General features: G+C 35.4%; 2 protein-coding genes across 2 annotated transcripts; both read right to left on the bottom strand.

The window, feature by feature from the left end:
* Window positions 82-3,548, bottom strand: LOC18772181 (DNA excision repair protein ERCC-1). The gene is made up of 9 exons (XM_007205235.2): window positions 3,235-3,548; window positions 2,655-2,763; window positions 2,356-2,459; window positions 1,962-2,061; window positions 1,728-1,804; window positions 1,372-1,471; window positions 1,137-1,208; window positions 977-1,045; window positions 82-794 (listed from the first exon to the last, which is right to left on the bottom strand). The coding sequence occupies exons 1-9, from the start codon at window positions 3,489-3,491 to the stop codon at window positions 486-488; spliced, it is 1,197 nt and encodes a 398-aa protein (XP_007205297.1). The 5' UTR covers window positions 3,492-3,548; the 3' UTR covers window positions 82-485.
* On the bottom strand, window positions 5,633-7,184 carry LOC18772287 (E3 ubiquitin-protein ligase ATL6). Its single transcript, XM_020566908.1, has one exon. It carries the CDS (start codon window positions 7,014-7,016, stop codon window positions 5,901-5,903), a length of 1,116 nt encoding a protein of 371 aa, XP_020422497.1. The 5' UTR covers window positions 7,017-7,184; the 3' UTR covers window positions 5,633-5,900.

The following is a 17,336-nucleotide window of genomic DNA, read 5'->3' on the forward strand; positions in this document are numbered from 1 at the left end:
AAAACTTGCTCTTCTTGCACAACCACCCACTTCACGTTAGTCGTATTTCTTCAAAAAGTTCTCGTCTTTTTCACCATGGCATTTGGGGCAATGCAAGTCAAATATTACATGATTATTATACAAGTCAAAAACATAAACTTGATATGATTAAATTAGTACGATTGAAGCAACCATAGTTCATTACCCATGGCATTTGGCTTACCCATAACCCAAAAGATCATTTCACAAGAAATACAAATAAAAGATTTGACACAGCTAAACCCAAGTTACAAAAGAGAAGAGACCCCTTAACTTCAAAGATGGATACACAAGAAGGGCGTCTGTGTAATAGTTTCTTAACCGTGATCTTTTATGGTCTCAAAAACAGAACTGTAACCCACAAATAGAGAGATACAGCAACTAAACTTGTTAATGCACTAGTCTATGAAGCTGGCCATCTTCTTCCCAATGGCATAGAATGGGACAAGTTACTGATCACTTCGATCTCATCTCTTTTCAGTTTCAGCTTCCATGGCAGCACTTGTTTCTCCTTTTTCCTCTCTTTGTGTCTTGCTGTTCTTTTTATTAACTTTATCAGCATATTTGGAAAAGGCAACAGACAAGGCTGACTTAACAGTCAATTCTGGTTCTTTCTTCCTGCGTTTGCTTTCGTCTTCTGTTTCCTCCGCTTCTTTATCTTCTTCATCCACTGAACCAGGTTCAGCATTGCTTGGGGCAGAGGTTTCTGGAACAGCAGGGCGGCTGGCAACCACACGCTTAAATGGTTCGTGAAATGTATCATACAAACGTTTTACCTGATACACAAGGTATGGTGAGAAATTTAAGCCATAACCAAAATATTTACAATACACAACACAATCCACCAAACAGAATGTGCACGCCAAAAAAAACAAAAACAAAAAACCATTATTTGTTAGTCTCACTTCGAATGTTGGTCTGAACATAAAGACAAAGGAAAAAAAATTAACACAAATACCTTGCGCTCTCCAATCCCAGGGCAACGAGCTAGATCTTCCATCGAAACATCCATGATATGAGAAAGAGACTGCAATAACATGACAATGAGCTTGATATCAATATTACCAAAAAGCACATTCTCTGCCAACACAAATTCTCAGTGAAAACTGCAGCCATACCCCAAACGTAGTACCAAGGGTGACAACATCAGTCTTGTTAACATGTCGAACTGTCGTTAACGCGTGATTTAGCTATAATATAAAATAGACAATTATCAGTTCAAGGAATTCATAATTCTGCACATCATACAATGCAATCTTGATATTTAACATATTAACCAAATAATTTAGTAAGACTCTAATTTGGCTTTCATGAAAAACATAATTGATTAATTGACCTCAACTGTATTGATACCCGTGATAAATAGTCTGTATCCATTTGACCTTGAATAATGTCAGCAGGCTTGTTTTCATAAACTTTTATGGTCTCCAAGTAGCGACCACATTCCTCCAAGCTATAGAAACATATTAAAAGCAAAGCTGGGTCAAACAAACCAACAAAAACTAAGCTACTGGGAAATAACCAAATGCTTAAACACCTTTACAAACAGAGGTTCAACCTCTGTTAAAGAAAAAGTTCATCATGTTCTTGAAGAAGTTTACAAGAAGAATAGTGAATACAATTTGATTTGGATATTTGAAGGGAAAAAAAAAAGCAACCGTAGCCTACATTGGATATTTGATTTGCAGTTTCAAATAAAATATATGTACCTCCAACCACATAATAGGGTGCATTCATGAAGCAGAGCAGTTTTAGTAACTTCAAGTAAAGGCTTAACTACATCCTCCTGCAACCAATGAAAGCAGTAACCAAATTTCTATTACAAAGATGAAAAAAGAACTGCTTGGTCTATGTGTCCAACTGGATTGCAAGAAAACATAAACCAGGAAAAAACAAATTACTATTAAAGTTATGAAAGACAACTGATTGGCACAATGGCTTACCACATCAATATGGCAAAGAACAACACGAAGCTTGAAATTCTTTTGCAATTCTCTTATACGGTAATATAGGTAGTCTGGATGCAGCAGATGATACCGAAGACTGCAGCAAACGATCATCGCACATGTTTATATATAAAACTAATTAAATGGATCGAATTAAATTTATAAACTTCATCTTATAAAAATGAGCATGAGGTAGGCATCATCAACTCCAGAGGTTATAAACACTTCAAGCAGGAAAAGTTAAGGCAAAACATATCTTGCATGTCTAACTGTTAGTCACTTTTCCATCTTAACATTTCAGATAACAGTTGAACCAGATTTACCGCAGAGCATCCTAACTATAGGCTCACATGTATATAAAATAGTATAACCAAAGTGGAAAAGTTCAAACCTTAGATAGAGAGCACATGAGCTTTGTCCAAGTAAGTAGTCACAAACAATATCTGCAAACTCCCACCTCACATTTCTAATATGTTTGAGCAAGGGATTTCCCTTCTGCATGGAGGAATTAGATTTTACACTGAGTTGAAAACAGTAGAACTGCAAAATATAGCTGTGCCACACACTGCAAAGTTTAAACTTCTCCAGCTCATGAACTTTACTCCACCCAAAGTTAAACTCATAAGAAAGAACCACCATTATTTTAAATATTACAATAAAAATGCACCGAAAATAAAAAAATTACTGGACCTGTCTGTGGCTCACAATAATTGCATTGCGACGCTGAGCAGGTGATGATGATGATGCAACAGCATTCGTAGGAGCAGATGATGATGGAACATCAGATTGACCAGTTTTGCTAAAGCCAGAAAAAAACACGAAAAAAATCTCAAAGTCAGATACCAGGCAAAGAAAATACAAATATTCTAAAACGAGAAATGGTTCAATTAGCTTAAGTTGGCAACCTCTCAGTTTTCTGAGCTCTTACGCAACCAAAATGGCAGAAAATAATAAAGAGCCTAACATTTCGAATCAAAGTGAATTGCTTCGTTTGGTTGTAAGGAAAATGGAACTAGCAAACAAAACATTTTAAAGACTACATTTTTAAGAAACCAAAATATTAAGAAAACTTCTCCTTTATCTCTCCCAACCCACCAGAAAAGAAGTGTGAGAATCACAGAACTTTCCCATGAACCATTTTCCACGAAAACAAACAATAGCCCACATTTCCACAATCAGCAACTAACTTAAATCAAAATAAAATTATCCATCAGAAGCACAATGCACGCACACACATAAAAGGTTTGGATTGAAATTGGTAAAAGTATACCTTGAATTACCGGTGTCTGAGGCCTGTAGGGGTTGCGAGGAGGTGGCAGGGGGAGGAGGAGACGAGTAGAACTCAGAGGACTTGACGAAGGCAAAGGCTTGAGAAAAGCTCTGTGAAGGAGTGAACAGAGACAGTGGGGTTGATTTTGACTGTGCACTCTCAAGAACTTCTTGAAAAGATGGTATTTTTATCACTGTCTTCTTCTTGTTTTTGTTTTGGTCTGACTCTGGGTTTTGCCCTCTGTGTTCGTCTTCCATGTCTCTCTCTCTCCCTCTCTCTGATGCTGCTTCTCTTTCTTTGAGTACGTTGACGGATTTGTGTAGGGGTAGTTGGGTTTTTAGGCCTGGGCTTGAAGTGACGATGCATTGTGGACATTTGAAGCCCATTGTATTGAATTTTTTTCAATAGTCCCACTTGGGCTTATTATTAAAAACATTATTATTAAAAACATTTTCTATTTAGAGAACTTTGTTTTTTTTTGGTCGATTGATTAAAATTAGACAACTCAGTTTGGTATTTTTGTGCTGTGAAAATAATCACTATCATATTTGCTGTGAGAGAAATCAGCTATAGAGAAAACAGTTTTGTGTTTGGTAAAATTTTTGTTAAAAGTGTTATTGATATTGATTTTACGCATAATCAGAAAATGATTGCCACATAATCATTAAACTCAGTGTCTCTTCGAAACTGATTCCTGCATAATCAAAAAATGAAAGCACATCATTAGCTTATTTCCCTTATAGCTTTCTCTCACATCAATTTTTAACAATAAGTGATTTTCTCATAGTTTACCAAACGGGTTGGGCTTCTCAAATTTTTTTAAAAATAACTTATTACCCCAAATAAGCAATGACAAAGGGGCACTATATATGATTTTTTGGGTGCCAATAGAAGCATGCTTCTCTGGAATAAATTATAAAGTAGTACGGTATCACCATGTCAGCGTGTCATACTTTTTAGTCAACCGACTGTGGACTTCGTGCACATATAATTTTTGGTGCATAGTATAGGTCATCATCCTATCTCTAAATATAAACACACTCTTCTAATGCATTTGTGGGGCGAGTTGTATACTTTTTGAGCAATCACAGCTTGTGAGAAGTTGTTAGGAAAACTTGGAGTGAAGGTATGGGCAAAGAGTGAGAGAGTCGAAAACTTTGATTAAAGATATGTTCCAAGATATGATATGAGGGCTTTTTTATGGCACTTGAAAGTCAAAAGAATAATTTATAAAAATCGAATTGCGTGGAAGTGGAAGGCTGGAATATGTGCCTGCCTAAAGGAGAAATTGGTTGGTAATTTCAAAAAGCATAAAAAATGAAGCAGAAAAAAAACAAAAATTAATCCCAAGCATGGAAAGTGGGAGGAATTAGTGCCATAAGTCAAGTTACAGATATGATGGAATAATGGTTTAGATTCCTTCCACTGCAACTTATAAATACATATAAATGCAGACACATTATTGTTTATGTTCTTAACTTGTTACCTTAATTTAATTAGGTTATTACATACATTATTTATGCATTAATGTGTCCATCACATCATATTTGTAGTGATTAGAATCAATACAATTTTATTGCATGAAATTGAACTAAAATAGTAAAATCTCAATTGCAATGGTGTGATTTAGTTCATTGCAATATGCTAACTATGAGATCCAAATGCCAATAAAAAAAATATAGTAATTAATGCATTATGTTGTTAAGAGCATCGCAATGGTTGTTCAATACTTCAATGTAATAGAAGAAAATACATTAATTATTATTATTTTCAAATATATTTAAAATTGGTATCTTTTGAAAGATTTTATTTATTTATTATTTATAGAATATTACAATGTTACAATTTTTTGTTTTATTAAATTTATCCCTTTTACTTTATTTGAGTATGTTAAGAAAACGTGCAAGTAGATATAACTATTAATTTGAAGCTATTGAATTGTATCATTACAAGTAAAATTACAGTTTAATTCAATAAACGCCAAAAACAAAAAAAAATTAATTATTAAAGTAACTATTAACAACAATTATACTTTACTTGTATGAATTGGGAAACAATTAATTAGCATAATTATCGTGAGGGCAAGAATCCAAAGCCCAATAGACAAATCATTATGCATTATGGACCACTACTTGTTTCTTTGACCACTTCCACTAAAACTAGTTTTTATTTTTTATACTTATCATACTATATTTTGCTTAATGCTCATCAAACATGCTAATGGAATCATACTATATTTTGCTTAATGCTCATCAAACATGCTAATGGAATGTACAGACAATGTTAACAAATAAATATAAATAATTGAAAAATTCACTATTATATCTAATATAGGAACCCAAATTAATAAGCAGAACAATTAATTCACAGCTCCGTTTGTATTTTTCCCTCCCAGCCGTTCAAATAAATAACAAGTAATTTATAGTAACTTGGGTTATCTCCTTTGATCTTTTGCTTTACAGATTAAGACACCCAATAACAAGAAGAAATATTAATTACAACCAGCTCATTCCATTGACTATCTCATTACATTGTCACACTACATTCATTCATTCGGCTCTTTTGTTAATTCAAAATTCCAGAAAATTACAACCAAAAAATCTATAGACAATTTTACAAATTCATCTAAGCCCGTGGCGGTAAATTAAAAATAAAAAAGAATAATATTAAACCGGAGGCCGAACCGAGCCACTCCTAGACATCCCAGGCTCCACCGCTTTCTCACCGTCGTTAGCCGCCACCCTCGGCGACAGAAGACTCGACATCCGCGTAAGAAACGACGGCGTTCTCGAAAAGACCCACCTGTCCGATTTAAAACCCCGGTCCAACCGCTCAAGCCTTCTATAGTTCATCAACCTATTACTACCGCCACTCTCGCCCATTCGCGGCCCACGCCTCGAACTCCCTTCTCTGGGCAACACCAGCAAGCTTACGGACCGGTTCAGTTTCCGGTTCATGATCTGTTTCCTCACTTCCACCGGCAATCTCAAGGTGAACCGCTCCGTATCCTCGCCCGGCTGAATCACAGAGTGCCCGGTCGAGTGGGACCGCGGGAACAGCCTACGCAACCTGTTCGATCTCGATCCGCGTGTACGGTTCCGGTTCAGCGTTTGGTTTAAGCTCAACAACTCGGGTTGCTCTACCGTTTCCTGGCAGCCCTCGTCTGTTTCCGGTGCCGACTCAACGGCGTCGTTTTGAGCTTCGACGTCAACCGGTACATGTTCCGAGTTGAGCACAGTGAGTTGGGTGATTGGATCGCTGGGTTGAGGGACGAGGTTGGCTCGGCAGACGGGACACGTGGTGTGCGAAGCCAGCCACTCGTCGATGCACTCGGGGTGGAACACGTGGTCGCACTTGGGGATCAAGCGCAGCGTTTCGACGTCCTCGAACTCATTCAAGCAGACGGCGCACTCGAGCGCGCCCTTCCCAATTTTGAGCCCCTTGACTGCGGAGTACTCGAGGGTGGGGAAGGTGTCGATGACGGCGGCGTCAAGTCCGCGGGAGGCGCCGCGGCGGGAGCGGCCGGTGTGGGTTCCGCCGGCGCGGATGCTGGCGGATTGGGCGTCGGAGCAGTGGCGGATATAGATGGAGAAGAAGCCCATGAGGAAGAGGGCGGCGATGAGGACGACGATGATGATGGCCATGGAGGGGCTGAAGCGCTGGTAGCGGTAGGGGTCGGGGGTGGGCTGAGCTCCGACGGGGGAGATTGCCGGCGAGAGGAGCAGAAGGAAGAAGAAAGTGAGCGCCCCATTTTTGGCGGTGTAGGATAAGATCGGAGTCATGGCGTGATGTGTAACGTTCGCCGGGAGGAGGTCACGTTGTCCTTGTGATGTTAGTTAGAGGATGAGGGAGGGAGAGAGAGACTTATAAATGAAAAGAAAAGACGGAGAGAGAGAGAGAGAGAGAGCAGAGAAGGAGTGAGTGTCTGGGAAGCTGTCGTGGGGCACGAAGAAGGGGAAGCGCGGAAGAAGACAAAGGGAAGCGAGGACCATGGGGAGGGTTAGGGCCCACACTCTCTCTCCTCTCATTGGAGTGGAGTTTCTCTGGCCCTTCGTGAAGGGTGACGTCAGCAGCTAAGTCATGGATGGCGTGCCACGTCGACTCACGCGCTGCTTCCGGAGACAAATAAAGAAATAATAATAAAATGGGGTCTTGCAAATGCCTCCCTCCAGTCCCAAATTCAGAGTTCAAATCGTACGTCGTATTTCGATTCTTCTGGATGATGTGATGATCTCTATTCTCTACAAAATGGACATAAATTTTTGTCTTTTCGTTCAAGTATTGTGAATATTTGATAGTTGTTAATATATTTTGCTTGAAATTAACGAGACATTTTATATATACTAGAAACAAATCTACTATTGGATTACATTGTTTTTTTTTCCCTCAAAGCCAAAACGCATGAACTTGTTATATATGATTGTCCGCAATTCGTGCCTTTATTTTTGACCAGAATAAAGAATAAACTTTTGCGTATGAAAATTATGACTTTCATTTTTTATTCAACAAACTGGAAAAGTATATATCAGAGTAATGAAAGGTTATTGACCATAACAAATATTATTATAAAAAAAAAAAAAGTTGAAGAGGGGTTTCAATTTTATACATGGCCTTATTTATGATAAAGATTTTTATGAAATAGGGATATTATTATTTTATTAGTTTTAAACAATAACACTATAATATATATGATAATAATTTTACGTAACATAATATTATTGATAAAAAATAATAAAATAATGTTATTTTCATTGCAACTACCTTATTTACATTTGACAGCCTATCTTCTCGCAAAGTAACAATTTCAAAAAAAAAACATGAAAGTGGTAATTGTGTAATATTTTATGTATGTGTTTATAGGTTAGCAAATAGTACTACTAAGCTAAAAGTTGGTGAAGGTTTGAATAATAAAGTGCGTCAACATTTCATAAGAAGTTGAACAAACTTTTTTCGTAGCAGCCCAAATCGTACGGCTGTGAGAAAGTATTGGAGAGAAGAGTTGCAATGTGAGAAGTACCGTAAAAGTTTCTAGAAGAATCTAATTTCTAAATTAGCTTGTTAGGTGGTCATATCAAATCAAATAAAATGGGTTGGTTGAGTAACCACTAAACAGGTAGCGTGGTCCGAAGGGAAGCGCACGGTGTGGGCCTTTGCATTTGACTTTATATAGCCTTGCATTCATACCCAACACGCAAGCAAAGTTATATAACGAGGGCACCATATATAACCTTTAATGTGGATATTTATATCAACTATAATATTATTTTATTAAATTTAAGTGAAGTTATTATTTAAATAAATTTTAGATGTGTCCATATATGACATCTTTATCTTTGAACAACTCCACAACTCAAATGGTGTTTTTGAATGATTCATCTCACACAACAAATTCCATACATACACCAGTTTTTGACCAAATAAAAATAAAAATTCCTCGCGTATGTGTCATATTTCTACGAATTTAATTGTGCTTGGCCCAAAATAAATGCATTTCTTCAATTATTGTAATTTAAAACAACAAAAATATTCACGAAAACTTTGCTCGTTAACATATGTGGATGGATATACATCATGTCATCAGTACTCGAGGCTTACAAATGATGAGAAATGAATGACTAATAGCCCTTCACGGCTAATGAGATGTGAATTAATAACTTACATTTTGTGAGCGACTAATGCTAACATAATTTACAATTCGGTTCTAAAACTTTTAATGATAATTTCATATATAATTCTCCCATGATTTATAAGTTGCATGTGTGAAATGCGTTTGATACTTTTTTCTTGAACGGGTTTTTCCGAGTGGCTTTTCTAATTTGTATGAATTAGTCAGTTCTCAGTTCTTATATATGCATTTGCCATTAGTCAAACAAATTAGACAGAAATGGACATTAGGATTATTTTCCTCTCTCTCAGAAAGTGATGGGAAACTCTTATTTACTTGAAACTAATTAAATAATTCATTTGACTTTTAATCTAAGCCCCAAAGGTCATATAATATCGTCAAACTTTGAATTAATTCTAGGTCGCCGACCAACAAGAATTATACATGAAGTCTAACACCTCCTTTAAAAGTAAAACTCTGCCTTAGAAAATTTAAATTAAATTCTTCATTTCCTTTTGTGTCACCATCAATGAGATAGAATATTACAATACATGTAATTGAATAATTTTGTATTTAGTTTTTATATTTATACAAACGATATTAAAATAGGGAAGAATCGAACTTAGAACTTCAGGCGTAGAAATAATGTTTTTAACAATATATGATTAAATTATAGTCGGGCTGTTTCAGTGTTCAGAGTTTCCCATTGATTCATTGGGCCTTTCTTCTGGGGCTGTTTGCTCATATGAATTTTAATTTTGGGCTTTCAATAAAGAGTTGTGAGACCCAAAAGGACCCAAAAAATGAAGCCCATGAGGTAGCATAGGTTCAACATGAGGCCCGTAGCTCCGAAGCCTGGACACAGCCCAAAATGAAGAAGAATAAAAAAAAAGTCGTTAAATTGTGTGTATTTATTATATGTATCAACGAGGGTTAAATGTCAATTATAGCCTTTTCAAACAAAGTAATTTTAACCCAAGGGTACTATAGTAATTTTAATTATTTTTTTTTTTAAAAAAAGCCAAGGGTACTATAGTAATTCGACCTCAATTTCTGACTGACTTTCTCTCTCCCACTCTTCATTTCTTCTTACTCAATGTTCTCATGCAGTAACTTTCTTTAAGCAAATGCGTATCATGTGTCGAGATTTCTAGTATATTATGTAGCATTATAGTGAGGTTAATTGTCATGTATGAAAGAAATAGATGTTGAAACTCTTATGATGCCACGCCACGCCACGTCACGCCACGTATAAAATAAGATTCCCATTACAGAGACAAGGGATTTGATTTGCACATTATACATAAATAAAATTCAAGGTTTAAAAGGTGGGTTGTTTCCTCACAAATCACAATAGCAAAGTATGGTCAAAAAGGTTGTCATAATTATGTAAAGCAGATGATACATATGGGGGCTACCAAAGAAAACAAAAACAAAGGCGTATGGCAAACAGCTCTCTTAAATTTTCATAATCAAATTTGGATTTGCTTTGAACGAATCATGACTAGGTCTTTCAAGTCTCAAAGAAACCACAAAATAATGCAAATGTCAACTTCAAATTGGGGCCCGAAAGCTAGCATGAGGAATATTGGGCATGGATGTCACAAAATACTCTCTCTAGGCCTCTCTCTCTCTCTGCCTAAGCCTATGCTGTTTGTATTTTTGTTTAGGTTCAAAGCAACCCTCATTGCAATATTCGATCGTAATCATGATGAATGATTGGTAATCATAGTGATCAACCTTATCAACCTAAATAAATTCTTATTTACTTTTTCACCCTAAGAAGAAGCATCCGCTATAATTAATTCAGATGGCCCAAAGCCCATTGTTGCCCTTCTGTTTGTAATTCTGGGCTACCTTCACTGACCTAAACAAGCACAAGCTCCATATATTTTCCTTTCTTTTTTCATAGGAAACATATCATCACAATTATACTTCTCGTATTTGATATTTTATGAAAAATATGAGTTGTCTCGAGTATGTGACATTTACTTGTCTTGTTCTTTGCTTGTTGGTATCCGGAATTTTGTGTTAAATATTTCATCATCGCTTTGCTCATATCATATATGCCAATAAGTTTTAGGCAAAGATGCTTATACTTTTTCAATGGGGTCATAGAATTACGGGAAAAGCTGAAAACAAGCCAACACCACCTAAGTTCTTTGCTTTCTGAAAATTCTGCTGAATTGCTCCATCTAATTTATATGTCAATGTCGAGTGATTATAGAATACTACGTTAGTACATCTTATAGACGTGCTAAATTTTGTACACAAGGGTGGAATCATGAATATTTTAGCGGGTGGACTATAGCTAAAGTTATTACTTAAAAATCAATGATAAATTTTTTAATGTACTTACAGTTTCTATAGTCCTTTTAGAAATAAAAGTATACATTAAATCATATAAACTACGTTAGTTTATAGCTCTATTAACTAATTTACTTTTTTTTTTCCCTCTAGATACGAGCCAACCACGCTAGTATACATGAGATTTTTTTCCCAAAAATCTCCCTGGGCTACAGCCCACTGTTCTGCCAATGCTTGTACACATGTTACATAAGTGGATATTTATTAATACTATTCTCTAAAAAGAGGAAAAATAAACTTTATCATCTATACATATTATAATACGTGTATAAAATATACAACGTGACTATATTACCGTATTACTTTATAATTTCTCGTCAACGTCCATCATATTCAACAACAACAAAAAAGGGGACCAGACTGAATCTTTTTATTTTCCTTTCTACAAAAAAGAATGACTGAACACTTGCTGATGGTGGAGTTTTAAATTTACAAGTGGATAAACTTGATAAAATATATATGAAAAATAATTTCATAAATAGTTATGGGTACCATTTGTATATGAAATATATATCGTTTTCATTATTATTGTATCTTTTGTGCATCAATTATTTCTTCGGGCATTCTTGGTTTGCTTCCAAAGAACCCAACGAGAAACCATTGGTTCTACAGAAACTGGTATTTGTTGCAGCCGCTGTTTTTTGAATGGCTGCCCTCCTGTTGGGGGAAACTGTATAATCTATAATGTGACAGTTCTTGAGGTTTCATCATCAGATGCCACGTGTACGGCTGAAATGGCCGTGGTAGATGGAGCCATGAAGGTGCTCTTCCAAACGCGTGAAGACAAATTTCTTTATGTCATTTCGAACAGTGTAGTAAACGTTAATCAGGTAAAAAGTTATGGTCTATAAATAATGACCATTCAATTCAATAGCAATTTTGCATGCATTATATATGCATGCATGTTACATATGTTACTGCATATGGTAGCTAGGGTTTTGGACCGTTGTAAAGTCACCCCCACCCTCCCCCTAGGAAAATTCTTATTTCCTCACCAAGAAGTGTCGTTTGTAGCCTCATGTGGTGTGACAACATGCTTGTCTATTTTTGTGTAATCATGCATATAATGTTGGTGTTCACTAGTTTATTGAGCTTACCGACTTCGGTCGCTTACGTGTGCATTGTTTCTTTTATTTTTTCTCACAATTTCATAATGTCGATCAACTTAATGCAAGTTTAAGGTAGTTATTAGCTATCTACTTATGTATACACATAATTGATTTCTTTAGTTTCTTTTCGTGAACAATAACACACGGAAATGTATAATATAGTATCAATTGGTATAGAGGGTAAAATCTTTATCAGCAGCCTCTTTAAAGAGAATTGAATTATTTATAAAGATAAAGAAGCAAGGAGAGGAGTTCATTTTGGTACAAAAACCAAGTCCTTGGCCACAATTAGACATTAAAACAACAGATAGAATACAAGCAATCCTGCATATAGATAATGTATTTTATATGCTTTAGAAAAGTGAAAAGGCTTATGGCCACTTTGAGATGGAAATCAAAGCCTTGAGAAGAAAGGATTTTGATTGGAGACGAATACACTTTTTGGTTTTTGCTGTTATAATTATAATAATAATGATGATGAAGCAAAGGTATTCAGTGTAGGACAGGTTGGTGAAGGAATGGGGCGGTCGAGAGATTTGATTAAGCTTTTAGACGACAACGATTTTGCTGTTTGTTAGGATGGATCTGGAAAAAAGTGTCTGCCTTTAATTATGGATTTTGCTGCTGCTGAGTTGGCTACTCAAATCGACCATCTCAGGTCTGGTTCAATGGCCTATATATAAATAATTAATATTTTTTCCATGCACCAAGAAACTAAAACAAAAACTATCACAAAGGGAAGAAAAACATATTTAAATTCTCCTATATGGACAACGTACGAACGCCATATATTTTTTATTATTTCTTCATTGTTTTTTTCATGTTTATAATATCGTCTGTACGATAATAACGTGCGGTTATCTGAATGAAAGAATATATATATATATGAATGAATGTAACAGTTAAATATTGTACCAACATTTTAACAAGGTTTTATATATGCATGATTTGAGTGTTTAATAACAAAAAAAAGAAAAAGAAAAAAAGAAAAAGAGAGCGCTATATATATATATTTGGTGGAATTGATTCAAAAGAGAGAGGTTCTTTCTTTTTCTGTGTGGTTTTGGAGTTAGATCGAGGGAATATATAAAGCATTTATGATACTCATACAGGAGAGAGATGGAGAGCCCAGAAGAAGGGTTGTGGGGTAATCACAATTCACATGATAGAATAAGATGAAAAGCAAACAGTTTTTCTCTCTGTACGAACGTCTAATAGTCTTCTTTCAAACTCCTTTTGTGTTTCTACATGAAGTAAAGATAAAGCAAGCCTTGTTTCTCTCTGGGAACAGCAATAGCAAATGCAATGCGTGGTCTAATCATCATGATGGGTAGAATTGAATATATATATGCATCTATGTATGTATATATATATATCGGCTTTATCCAATATTATGTCACGTCACTCACGTGTTAAGAAAACCTCATTTTTATTCAATTCCTCAACCTTTAATTCAATCTTAAATTTTAGTTAATGATTGGTCAATCGATTTGATTTTGGGTTTTAAATTCAAAATTTAGCACATAATGGAATCAGCTAGCTATGTGAATAGCTAACACATAATCTTCGTCTACAGAGACTTTTCTTCGTTGGTTGGTAGAATACTAGAATACTAGAATACTAGTCTTCAGTTGTGCAACGTGCAGTGTTGACTATTCCTTTGAATACAAAAGCAATTATAGAAAATGCTGCGACCAAATTAGCTAATGGATTTCTTTTGGAATTTGAAAACGACCTACTTTTCAACAATATATACAATTGGCATATATTGTCAATGATTTCTGTCACTTTTTTAAATTTCTTTGTTTTACTAAGTCCATGGTGCATATTTTATCTTTCCAATAATTATTACATACTCAACAAACAACTTTCCAATATATTTTTTTTAATTGATGGCTGGAAAAGGGTATTATTTCTGTATTTATACTGTACACACGTCTATACACGCATATATATACATATGAAAAGTTATAAGAAAGAAAGGTAGATGCATTTCTAGGTAGATACAATGTGAATTTGAGGGTTTGCCTAGAGCCTCTAGAATCTTAGGACTGTCCCTTATTATAGGTAGTAGATGTACAATATATTCGTTTTGTGAAGGGACACAAATGAATATATATATATATATATATACTTTATTACTGTAGTAAACAAGGAGGAAAGTAATGAGCGATAATAAAAAATATAAGATATTCGTACGTCCTAAACGTCTACATAAGAAAATTTCTATAAATATGTATATTCATTTCGTGGCACATAACAAGAAACATATATGCCATCTCAATCAATCTCTGTGACATAAAGTTCAATATTGCCTCAGTCACTGCTAGTAGTGCTATATAATATAAAGTTAAAAAATTATGAGAACTAACCGTATTTTTAACCTAGATCTTAATTTATCTTAAACTTTTGGAGCATATATACAATATATCTTATCTACAAAGACCACCCCCTGTTGTTGTGGTCATCAGTCGTACTTAATTATCCTAAATATATAATTAATCATGAAAATAATTTTTGTTAGGTAAAGAATTGCATGAACATAAGGGAAGGGTAGTGTGAGCTGTGAAACACAAAGGGGGTGGGGGGGCTTTCACTGCAGAAATAGATTAGTGATTATTAATTAGAGTAATTATCATCAACAAAAGACAAAACCTATTAATAGACTAGAGGGGTTTAGTGTTTCCACATCCTATGGCAAAAACAAAATCAAAATCCTTGACATCTGTTTCCATCCACAAACTCTACCTGATGGGATACAGACAAAATCTTGGGCCGCATCGCATCGCATCGCATCGCATGCATGTATAAATCGATCCCTTCTCTTCCACTCCATCTCTTCAACTGTGTAGACTGTACGTATGGTGTATGGTTAATTATCCACCGACTCCCTCAAGAACGCGGCACTAGTTCATCTCATCTCATGCATGTATTTCAACCTGAAAATAAGTTTGCCTTTGAGGCTCATTAAATATGGGAAGACTTTGAAGATTTAAGAAAAGACAAAGTAATTAGTTTGTTTGTTTAATGAGAAATATCCTTAGTTTATTTATCAGAATATCTTTGACTCGATCAAACTTGTTTGAGGGGAGACTTGATCAAACTCGATCATAGAAAAGAATGGTTTGCTGCCCCCATTTGCTGCCCCCATGTACTTACATTTTTCTTAAGTAGGGTCATTAATTTTTGAAATTGGTATTAAGATCCAGTAACCGGCCGTGCCGGCCTAATACCTAATCAATCGCCCTAGCTAGCTCTAACAGCTTTGATTGCATTAGCAGGATCGAGTTTACCTACTCAAAATCATGCAGTCCTTTGAATCTCTCAGAGGGTGAGACACTGGTGCAATTTTGTCCATGTTACGTCTAGGGCTAAGCCCCAAAGTGTGAACGTGTTGATATAGATACCAATTTTTTTCTCCAGTCCAAATCTGTGGGGGCTAGCACATTAATTGTATCGATCCTTCTCCTCCTTTATCTTGAACCTTGATGGCATAATAATATATAGGTTTATCAATCAACATAATCATATGATATTATGATTCTGCTGCTGTTTGTAACTTTATTAATTACATAATAGTTTTCTGCATCGATCAAATACAACAACACAGTGGAAGATGGCAAAAATTGGTCTACCTTTTTATAATATATATACATACACATATGTGGAACTAATTAATTTAAAATATACATAAGAAAAACCCTTATCGCGAGTACAAATCACGTGCTCTCTGTGCTACTTTGATATGAACAATTTATCTCAATCATGGTTAATAAAATCCGCAAGAAGATGCCTTCCCTGCAATTTAGTGTGTAAAAGGTCAAAGACAAATCTTATTTTAAAAAAGGGGTTAATACAAAATTGTTATGAAGACTTAATCGTCATGGTGCATATCTCTCCTTCAAAAAACAATGCATTAGACGCATCCAAACGAGAGCCAGTTAAGTCTAAGGCTTTTTTATTATAAAAAAAAAGGGGTTTAGATGATCGGTTGGTGATGTATAGGACTCAATTTTTAACTCCAAAACATGATCAGGTGCGTAGTTTCAGACAAGTAATTCCCTTTCACCAAATCTCCAAGAAATCAACCTATATATATTATTTATTTATTTATTTTCAGTTGAAAAAAAACAAATATATGATATATATATATATACATATGTTGGTGTTCTAGAAAGTTTCGTACTCTTAATTTGGATTAAGAGAGACTCATATTTTGTGGGACTAGGTAGCTAGGGAACCTTAGCTTAGCACTGTGTTTTTCACTTAATAGACTCAATTAATTTATTAATTACAAGATTGTGCCAGCAAAAACCCATTTAATTAATTATTAATTAACCCAGAAAAGCACCCGTATACAATTAACCAAGTTTAGGATCTGGTAATGGTCTAGCAATATATTTTATTTTAAGACAGTGTGGATTTGGTGTTTTATTTGGTGGCAGTTAGCAGCATGCAGTCAAGCACAAGAGGAAATTCGAATCCCTATATATATATTTATGCACTTTTAGGATGCCAACTTCCTAAAGAATCACAAAAATGTTTGCTTTGTTTGTTCTACAACATGTTCATTTGGCATGCCACCAACTTTTCTGGGTCCAAGGTACCACAAAAAAGAAAAAAGAACAAAAAAAGAGAAAATATTTTGCCATGAATCCTAGCTGTTTCAATAAAGCTGAGGCTAGCTAGCAAAATTATGATAGAAAGAAAACACACACACAGTAGCCTATAAATTGTTGCCATATTGAATTGAAGGGTGGTGGTGGTGGTGGTGGTGATGGTGATGTGGCAATTGGTTGTTTCGTTGGTACTGGATGATGATATGATGATATATTATTATATCATCACATGGATTCTTTTTTTGTACAAGCCTGACAGAAAGATAGCTGCCATGATGCCATGCTTCCATGCAAGGAAGAAGGCTCTCTCTCTCTCTCTCTCTCTCTCTCTCTCTCTCTCTCTCTCTCTCCAAACTCTGTAAAGAATCTCTGTGCATCGATCATCAACCTTTTCCCTAGGTC

Source organism: Prunus persica, chromosome G6, assembly GCF_000346465.2.
Source record: "Prunus persica cultivar Lovell chromosome G6, Prunus_persica_NCBIv2, whole genome shotgun sequence".
In the NCBI taxonomy this organism is placed as follows: Eukaryota; Viridiplantae; Streptophyta; class Magnoliopsida; order Rosales; family Rosaceae; genus Prunus; species Prunus persica.

What these genes read in the sequence shown, in the direction of transcription:
- LOC18772181 (XM_007205235.2), bottom strand. Translation starts at nt 3,491, where the DNA reads ATGGAAGACGAACACAGAGGGCAAAACCCAGAGTCAGACCAAAACAAA. An exon ending in TTCTTTGCCATATTGATGTG is followed by an intron (nt 1,805 to 1,961) that starts GTAAGCCATTGT and finishes CATTGGTTGCAG; the next exon opens with GAGGATGTAGTTAAGCCTTT. An exon ending in CTGGGATTGGAGAGCGCAAG is followed by an intron (nt 795 to 976) that starts GTATTTGTGTTA and finishes CTTGTGTATCAG; the next exon opens with GTAAAACGTTTGTATGATAC.
- LOC18772287 (XM_020566908.1), bottom strand. Translation starts at nt 7,016, where the DNA reads ATGACTCCGATCTTATCCTACACCGCCAAAAATGGGGCGCTCACTTTC.